The sequence below is a fragment of the Planococcus citri genome, chromosome 5, assembly GCF_950023065.1.
Source record: "Planococcus citri chromosome 5, ihPlaCitr1.1, whole genome shotgun sequence".
Lineage (NCBI taxonomy): Eukaryota > Metazoa > Arthropoda > Insecta > Hemiptera > Pseudococcidae > Planococcus > Planococcus citri.
The window spans coordinates 61,175,724-61,185,473 of record NC_088681.1 but is presented as its reverse complement, the minus strand read 5'-3'; the positions used below and the strand labels follow the sequence as shown (position 1 = coordinate 61,185,473).

The 9,750-nt window shown below is 36.1% G+C and overlaps 1 protein-coding gene across 2 annotated transcripts; it reads right to left on the bottom strand.

The window, feature by feature from the left end:
- Window positions 1–2,946: 2,946 nt before the first annotated feature.
- LOC135847647 (glutamyl aminopeptidase-like) lies at window positions 2,947–9,707 on the bottom strand. 2 transcript variants are annotated; one of them, XM_065367280.1, is made up of 8 exons: window positions 8,744–9,707; window positions 8,489–8,653; window positions 8,094–8,402; window positions 7,818–8,001; window positions 7,581–7,734; window positions 3,553–3,634; window positions 3,283–3,478; window positions 2,947–3,177 (listed from the first exon to the last, which is right to left on the bottom strand). In XM_065367280.1, exons 2-8 carry the CDS (start codon window positions 8,641–8,643, stop codon window positions 2,962–2,964), a joined length of 1,296 nt encoding a protein of 431 aa, XP_065223352.1. In that variant the 5' UTR covers window positions 8,644–8,653; window positions 8,744–9,707; the 3' UTR covers window positions 2,947–2,961. The 2 variants fall into 2 exon arrangements, with proteins under 2 accessions (XP_065223352.1, XP_065223353.1); XM_065367281.1 differs by having other exon boundaries at window positions 3,040–3,177; window positions 3,271–3,478.
- Window positions 9,708–9,750: the final 43 nt, after the last annotated feature.

The following is a 9,750-nucleotide window of genomic DNA, read 5'->3' as shown; positions in this document are numbered from 1 at the left end:
TTTTTTTGCATTGTTATATTTTTTGTGAATGCTATTTTTGTGTAATTTTTTATTGTATTTGTGTATTTGTATTTTACACTTGTTATATACCTATACACCGCGAGATTGTCGTAGAATTAGAAGTCAGTTCTGCGAAAACAAGGCTCATTAGGGAAACGGACGATGTCTGTCCACGGTGGACGACATATTTTAGTGTACTTTTTCTTTTTGAAAAAGGTCGTTGAGGTCTTTCTGTACAGCGAAGCGGGGCAGTGGGTCCTCCTACCTCTACCACCGGTCGATATTGTCGTGGTTTTTAGGCTTCGATGCCCAGACGCGCCCTCTGGTTACGCGGGTCCCCGCAGCCGGGGCATATGTAGAGGGTAGGTGAGGACCCAAGGTACTCGTTATAGCAGGGAATATATGCCCTCGGTCGTCGGTAACACTGCTGGTGCAGCGTCATCTAGCGGATTAGTTCCGCTAGATGCGGACGAACGAAACAGACTGCCATGTCCGCTTCGCAGTTGTCTTAGGTCGCTTAGAGCAATCGCTCCTCTGAACGGACGTCGAGGCAACGAGCCTTTTGAGCAGAACTGCACGGACGCGTGTCGTGTGTAATTATAGTTCTAGGTATTACCTATAATAGTGCAAATGTATGTTCATTAAGTGAAGTTCAATAAAGTGTTAAAAGTGATTCATCATCTTTTGGTTTATTGGTCGGACGAGTAGTGACATACACACAATCTGTACGAGGGAAGGTGTAGGGTATTAATTAGCCGAGCATACCCCGGACAGGTACATCAAGGAACCTAGTTCCCACCTAATGGGACTACGTTCCCACCTATCTTCTCTCTACAAAAGTTGAAATGGTCGGGGCTGGGGACATGCTAATAGGGGGAGCCCATAGGAAGGGCTTTAGAGGAATGAAAACCATACACATCGTTTGTGCTTTTGATGCTGAGGATTGTGCACTCATCAAATTGACCCATTGCGTTCGTTTTGTTATACTTACTTGTAATTAAAAGCGTAATTATTCTTGGTCAGGGCTGGGGACACGCAGCCCCGACCATGAGGGGGAGAGGGTCGAAAATAGTGCCAATCGTTTGTGCTTCGTTTGTGCACGTTTGTGCACCAATTGGTTTCGTTTGTGCTCACTCCCCTACAAAGTTGAAATGGAAGGGGGCTGGAGACACGGGGGTGAAATGGGAATTTTGAGAAAAATAACTATCAATGAGTAGGGTATCGTTTCCATATGATTCGATACCGCTGAGCACGAATATGACCTCAGATTTTCTGCTACACTCACCTACCTCTCTCTAGAGCCCCTCAGCCCCCCTCAGTTTTCACGATTTTCAAAATAAAGTTTTTTTGATGACATTGGTGTCGTTTTCTTATGATTCGATACCGCTGAGCACGAATATGACCTCAGATGTTCTGCTACACTTGCCTACCCCTCTCCAGAGCCCCTAAAAGCCCTCCTCAATTTTCACAATTTTCGAAATAAAGTTATTTTGATGACATTGGTGTCGTTTTAATATGATTCGATACCGCCGATCACGAATATGACTTCAGATTTTCTGCTACAATCACCTAGTCCTCTCCAGAGCCCCTCAGCGTCCCTCAATTTTCACGATTTTTAAAATAGTTATTTTGATGATGTTGGTTTCAGAAGACAAAATTTTCAAACCACTAATTAACTCAAAAAGAAGCTACATATTTGGAAGTTTCTAGCCACTCAGTAAATGAGTAGAATCAAAAAACTGTTCTTGGATTTTGATGGCAATTGCCCAAGTGGACAGAAAACATAAAAATACAATCGGGTCATTTTATCCAAAAACAGGTTGGGTGGGTGGGGACCGATGCAAAAAAATCAGGATGGGGTATTAAAAATAAGTTCTCTTTGAGGAGGGACTTTTTGCTCGTAATGAAGGATTGCATTGAATTTGGTTTATATCGTTCCACGAATTTTTTTTTTTCGAAAGATTGTTTTTTTTTTCAATTTTTGTACCATTTGCAAAGTGATCAAAAATTTACTTCTGTACTGATCTCCTGGAATACCTAAGCATGTATTTTGTTAAACACATACCTAGGTATACGCTGAGGGGCTCTGGAGAGGGGTAGGCAAGTGTAGCAGAACATCTGAGGTCATATTCGTGCTCAGCGGTATCGAATCATAAGAAAACGACACCAATGTCATCAAAAAAACTTTATTTTGAAAATCGTGAAAACTGAGGGGGGCTGAGGGGCTCTAGAGAGAGGTAGGTGAGTGTAGCAGAAAATCTGAGGTCATATTCGTGCTCAGCGGTATCGAATCATATGGAAACGATACCCTACTCATTGATAGTTATTTTTCTCAAAATTCCCATTTCACCCCCGTGTCTCCAGCCCCCTTCCATTTCAACTTTGTAGGGGAGTGAGCACAAACGAAACCAATTGGTGCACAAACGTGCACAAACGAAGCACAAACGATTGGCACTATTTTCGACCCTCTCCCCCTCATGGTCGGGGCTGCGTGTCCCCAGCCCCGACCAAGAATAATTACGCTTTTAATTACAAGTAAGTATAACAAAACGAACGCAATGGGTCAATTTGATGAGTGCACAATCCTCAGCATCAAAAGCACAAACGATGTGTATGGTTTTCATTCCTCTAAAGCCCTTCCTATGGGCTCCCCCTATTAGCATGTCCCCAGCCCCGACCATTTCAACTTTGTAGGGGAGCGAGCACAAACGAAACCAATTGGTGCACAAACGTGCACAAACGAAGCACAAACGATTGGCACTATTTTCGACCCCCTCCCCCTCATGGTCGGGGCTGCGTGTCCCCAGCCCCGACCATTTCCACTTTGTAGGGGAGCAAGCACAAACGAAACAAATTGGTGCACAAACGTGCACAAACGAAGCACAAACGATTGCCACTAATTTCAACCCCCTCCCCCTCATGGTCGGGTCTGCGTGTCCCCAGCCCCGACCAAGGCTCCCTTCAAATACGCCATGAAGGGGGTGAGCACAAACGAAAGTAATTAGTGCACAAACGTGCACAAACGAAGCACAAACGATTGGCACTATTTTCGACCCCCACCCCCACATGGTCGGGGCTGGCCACACGGAGCTGTTGAGATTTCGTTGCGTAAGTTAATGGAACTATCCATTGCTGATCAGGTAATCGTGAGGGAGCTTCAAGGGCTCGATAAGATGTCTAAATTGGTAGAAATGAATAAAAACAAATGAATGAACAATAATATTCGCGTGAGTATAGACAAACATCTCCCATTCACAGGTAGTCAAGTACCTATGTATTAACCTGAGTAACAATGACTTTTCCTTCTGCTTTATTACGAGTCACAGTGATCAATGGAAATCCGATATTCGTAGTCCAGGTTTTCATTGCATTGTAAGTTGAGATGTGAGGTGGTAGCTTAGTCGTTTCGTGAGATGAAACTGCATCAAACGCACCCAATAGATTTTTCTCAACAACTAAGCCATTTTGTTTATCGTGCCTTGAATTTAAATTTTTAAAAAGTGTCATATTGCAGTTCTACAAAATTCGTGTTGTATTTCTCCGATAGCTTACCCATTCTGTAGAAAATCATGTAGAGCTTTTTTGAATGTATCCGGCGATAGTATGAGCTCAAACATTCTGATTATTGAGCCAGCTAGAGGTAAAGAAAATGATTGAATGAGTGATTACAACTCATAAGGAACCTTCTCGAGGATTTTGCCTTCGATTTGAACAGAAAAAGGATTTTTGGAAAGACCCCATAACCAAAATTTCAGCAACACAATTTATTTTTTGATCGGCCAGCAGAGACCAACCAAATTGGTTTCTGAGAAGAGCGGAGGGGGGGGGGGGCTCAAAATAATGAAAAATGCCAACTCGTGTCATCAAAATTTTCAACTTCATTCGCAAAAATTTTACAGGTATTTTTTTGCGTTATGAGCTTAAAGACAAGTAAAATATTTTTAAAACAAAGCGAGGGCAAAAACGTAAAAATTCCAATTTTTAAAAGTAAAAGAACAATATTTTTTATGTAAGGAGTGTAGCCTATATTTTTTTGATTTAAAAATTTTTAAATTTAAATTTCTAAGTGTGGGTAAGTATGGGTAAGTATGTTTTTTTTTTTTTTGTATTTTTTTGAGATTTCAATATTGAAACATAAAGGCAAACAGGCTTGAGTGAAGCGTGGACAAAAGGTTTTGAAATTCGTACTTTGAGAAGTAAAAAAACAATATTTCTATAGTGTGAAGAGTTTAGTCCACATTTTTTTAACTTCAAAATTTTAGAATTCGATTTGTTTTTGTTTTGGAAATTGTAATTGTGAGGCATAAAAGCAAACAGGCTTGAGCGAAGCGAGGGCAAAAGCGATAAAAAATTTCAAATTTTGAGAGGCAAAAAAGCTGTATTTTCTGTGTTTTCTGTAGAGGTGTTCAGTCTTATAATTTTTAGATTCCAAATTTTAGAATTTGAGTGATTTTCTTTTCTTTTTTAGTTCTACAATTGAAAATTAAACATGTCCGAGCGAAGCAAGGACAAGAGCTTTTGAAATTTCGTTTTTTGAGAAGTACATAAAATCACAAAATTTTTCGTGCAAGTTTATTTTGAGTTGAATATTTTTTCAATCTGAATGACAGTTTTCTATAGAAATTTCAGTTAGGAACAAGATTACGTATTTTTGAAAATAAAAAAGTCAATTTTTCCACCCTTGGAATATTTCTAAATTTTAAAATTCATATCAATTTTCCTGATTTAACATTTGACGAATTTTTTGAATTCAACATTCTCTGAAACGTTTGTGTAATTTTTCATAATTTTATCAACACCATACAATTTGTTATCTTTTAATCAATTTTTCTCAATTTTTTTTTGAAAAATGTCACCTCAGTTGTAAGGATTATGAAATTTGCTGTTTTTTGTTGTCAATTTTTCAATTTTTTAAAAACAATTCGTGTAAGTAACACGTTAAAATCATTCAGGTGGTTAAAATTGAGTTGAGACTTTATCTAAGATTTATTTTGAAGGGTTCATCCACATAGAAGCTGACTTTCAGGTCAACACTTCAGGGGCGTTTTTTGATAATTTTTCATGCTCAATTACTTATGAAGATAAAACAAAAAAATTAACAAATAAAAAGTTTACATGAATATTCACTTTTTTTATTATTTTTCCAACTGGCTACAGTGTCTTTTCAGCGCTACAATTACAAAGCTTAGTCTTGGACAAAAATTGTCAACATCTCAGTTTTATTTGCTACTCGTAGAAATTCCAAAATGTTTTTACTTTCATGACAAAAATTCCCAATTCTTCTAAAAATGGCCTAAAGTCATCGTTGTTGTCAAAATTAGCAAAAGGACTGTTTCTTACAAAAAATTTCTAAAAATTATCGCTTTTTTTGAAGAAATTCTAATGATTTTCTTATTAAAAATTGCCAAAAATCTTGCTTTTTTGCTAACATTACCAAAGTCTTGATTTTTGTCTACATTTTCTGAAAAATGGTCAACTAGTTACGAAAAAATCTTACTTTTTTGACAAAAATAGCAAAAAAATATCACCTTTTTTTCGAGTAGATACTTCTGAAAAGTACAAGTTTTTCCAAAAAATTTGCTAATAAGTTTCAAGTTTTTTCTAGATTGCTAAAAAAATACTGATTTTTGTTAAAATTGTATTATTCTGGCTAGATTTTATCAGTATTTTCATCCGCTAACTTTAATCATGTCACTAATCGGTTCAATTCGTTCATCCCCAAATTCAATTAAAACTCTTAAATCAAATATTTACTCACGCTTTCAAAACTCATTAAGGGTTGTAAATTTAAAATCAAACACTTACCCACGATTCTCGAGTCAATTAATAAACAGTAAAAATTTATAGCTGTGAGCTCTTCGATTCCCGCAGCCACCCCCGATTCACACGATAATTCGGAGCTCATAAAAGTCAAATTTGAAACCTTTATGGCTCTGGGCTCACATTTTCTCCTCGCGCTCACAACCGTTTTTAATATGGTAAAAAACTAAAATTTGAATAACATTAATATTTCTCATAATAAAATGATGATACCTGTAACAATTTGTATAAGAGCTGATGAGCTCCAAGTATTTTTTAAACCCCTTAAAAATTATCCACAAGTACATTCAAAACATTGACATGACATTTACGACTTTTTTATCACTTACTAATTATTCAGAATTGTAAACCCTTTTTCATTTGTCGCACATGCACCCTCCAAACTGCAATTTTAAGATGTTGTAAATGTTACCCTCATTTCAAAATCACGCATCCTTTTTGATCCTTTCTCAAAATAAATTTAAATCAAACTGTCTTACCAACTTGCCCAATTTGAAGCCCTCCCTCTCAAAAATGAACCAAATTTTGTTATAAATACAATTAGGATGAGTTTACAAATCCTCAGGTGTTTTCAGACCACCAAAATAGATACTTTGAGTTCTGTTTAACAGTCCGTTTCTTGACAACTGAATTTTTAAGTACTTACTTACTTATCGAATTTTCGAGTTCACAATTTTTATTTGTTTTTGTTTACTAAAATCCAAGTACCATTTTCAGAGATTTAATTTATCAAATTTATTCGCAAATCAATTCATTGGTCATTATTTTTACTCTCGCGTAAATAAATGTTTTTTTAAATCGCACATTTTATATTTATTTGCGAGGTTAATGTCATTCGAGAATTTCAATTTTGGTTCGCAAATCCACTTACGGCACTAGAGATTTCCTGTAAATTTCGATAGTTCAGTTTTATTCAACTTAATATTGGTAAGTCTCCTTTTGGAGTTTTATTTATTTATTAAAATTTTAGTTTATTTTTCCATCCTTTGCCTGAACTTGATTTCAAATTTTTGTATTTTGTGTAAATAACAATATTTAAACATTTTTCGAATTTAACTGTAAATTTAGATTTTTATAAAATTGGATTTTAACTATTACTTTTTTATCCAAAATTTTGTAAATTTCTATCTTAAATTTATCAAATTAAATTTTGAAAACTTGAATTTTCGAATTTTATTTAATTAAAACTTGAGGAATATAACAGCTTCCTAAATTTTTTATCAAACTCTCCCTTTTTTGCCAGAAGTTCTCACTTTTTTACCAAAAAATTTCAATACGTCTTGCTTTTTATTGCCAAAAAGTTGCGAAAAAGTCTCACTTTTTCTATTCAGAAAAAATTTAATTATTAGGTTTTCATTAGAATAATTATTGTTTGGTATTTTTTTTTTGCATTTTCAATTGAAACATTGGACTTTTTTTGTGATTTTTTTTTGCACTAAAATATCTTGTAGTTTTTTAAAATCTTCGAGAAGTAGAAAATTTTGCTGGAGTCAATTGTAGTGGGAGGAATTGCAGCATTTTCTATCACTTAGGTGAAAGAAAATTGCTCTACATAAGAAATTCAATCAAGGGAGTTGATCATTTTCCCGAATGAATTTTATTTAAACCAAAAAATCACACCTACCTAAATCGCCGAAAATGGTAAATTATGAATTTTTTTCAAAAATTTACTGAAACTCAAAAAACGAATTTGGGCTGCAAAAATTTTGGTTGTGAGGATTTTAGAGCATACTGTTTCCAAAAATCACGCAGGTACTTACCTTTTTTGTCACTTATAATGTCAAACACATCTGTAACTTGGCTAGGTTTTCGAATAGGTGTCGTCATTGCTCTTTGTACGGTCACCTCGTTCCATAAAGATTCTTGGATTGTTTCGACAACAAACAGTTGATGCAGATCGAACGTTGTTTCAACCTTTGGGCATCAATGTGATACATGAAACTGATAGATTACTACCTTGATGACAAGACGTGATATCTGATCAAAAATCAACTCACTTTAGCTGCTATGAATGTTCCGAAATAGGAACCAAATCCTTCCTTAAGCCATTCATTATCATACCAAGCTGGTGTGACTAGATCTCCAAACCACTGGTGAGAAAATTTGCTGCTAATAAGTTGTAAAGCCATTTGTATTTGTTGGGCACTGCATTTATCTTCGTTAAAAATTACAAATCGTTCTCTGCGTTTATGAAATGAAAATTCATTGATGACGTTCGCTTTTTACCTTCTTGCTGGGTTTATCAAAAATCAAAAATACGATGTTGCACTTACTCAACGTTTACCATGCCCCAGTTTCCTGCACCTCCTTTACCATTTGCCACGAAAGGAACGACTACGATATCCAATTTTGGTAAATAGTGCTCAGTATTCGTGTACCTTACGAGTTGTCTGTATATTTTTGGACTCTGATTGTAAATGTAGTGGATTTTGTTGGATGTATGTTTTTCCACGATTCGCATATTGCCACCTTCAGTCACGACGTATGAGAAATTCGGCACAATCGCGTATGATACTAAATTTGTAGGCATGGGCGTGGATGATTGGAATGCATCCCAGACGTAATTTGAACCAGTAACTGAGCTGTGTAAAACAGGAAGAAGGTAAATAACCTAGGTACCTACCTATGCATAGTTCAATGGTAATCTTTATTTTTATAAAATGCTTACTTATCTGGTAGGAACGTATCATGTATTGGCATATTACTAAAGGATAATCCGTCTTTTTTGAGGCGAGCTATATAAATGGTGAATGATGATCGGAAACGTGGATCGTCGAAGCAGGGGAAAGCTTCGCGAGCGTGATTCGGCTCGAATTGAGTCATCCCTAGCCATCTAAAAATAAAAGCGAAGGTGTGAGTGGATTGGTTTTTAGGAGCAACTCTAGAAAACTTGTACGTTTAATTATTAGATCTTTGTACTCACCGTTCTTCTTCACCAATACCTAGTGTAATAAGTTCGATAAAATCCGCCGGAATTTTCCTCTAGTACGCCTTGAAAATCGATGATTATTTTGTAATCCGTTTCGCGATTCAAACGCTTGGAAGTTTTGATGATGAGTAAATCACTGGACTGATCTAATTGGTAAGAATTGTCGATATCTGTCTTTGCATTTGTCAGCAGCACTCGAACCTTATTGATTTTTAGTTTCTTGCTATGGAGAATTACTTACCTGCCACTTGTACACTTCCACATCGAAATGGATAGCGTCGAAGGTATACCTACTATTTATATTTGGTAGGTACATTGTAAGTACGTTTTTTGTACCTATGAAATTGTCAAGTGTTTTTTCTGTAATTGTTGATGACTCGTTTAATCAGTTTTTTAAGTACAGTATGAATAATACATCATCAAGATAATTTGAATGGGATTATTTCATTTGGAGAGGCTGACTTCCGTTGAAATTACGATCAACAGGTGTGCCTCGCTTATAGGTATCAATAAAATATGCTATCGAGGTGGAAATGGCGTTGATACTTATAAGAGATTAGATGTGTAGGCAGAGGTAGATGGTATTGGAGGGGGTGTATTACGTCATTTTGACGACAAAAAAAATGTTAATTATTTTGTTGTCAATAATTAAAATTATTTTAACGTGCTGAGACTGCTGACGTGCTGAGCACTGTGGTCAGGGCCCTCGAGAGCCAATGCAAACCCAGGGAAGTTATAATTTGGCCCCGTTTCTAGGGACAAAACTATACAGAGGTTTTTTGAGAGGGGGTGGGAGGAGGACGTTCGACTGAAAATTTCCCGTCTAATATAGGGGAAAATCGGTTCCATTCAAATCAAAGTGCGCCAGTTCAAAAGGTTCTCTTTGACCTTTTCAATTTTCGTATTATCATAATTAGTGCAAAAAGCTTAAAATTATGTTTTGAAAATAAAAATCACCGCAAAGACCCGTTTCAAGTCCTTTTTCAGTTGACCAATTTCCA

Coding starts and splice junctions, on each gene's coding strand:
- LOC135847647 (XM_065367280.1), bottom strand. CDS start 8,643: ATGACTCAATTCGAGCCGAATCACGCTCGCGAAGCTTTCCCCTGCTTC. Junction 7,735..7,817: donor GAACATTCATAGCAGCTAAA/GTGAGTTGATTT, acceptor TGATGCCCAAAG/GTTGAAACAACGTTCGATCT. Junction 3,178..3,282: donor GAAAAGTCATTGTTACTCAG/GTTAATACATAG, acceptor CTACCAATTTAG/ACATCTTATCGAGCCCTTGA.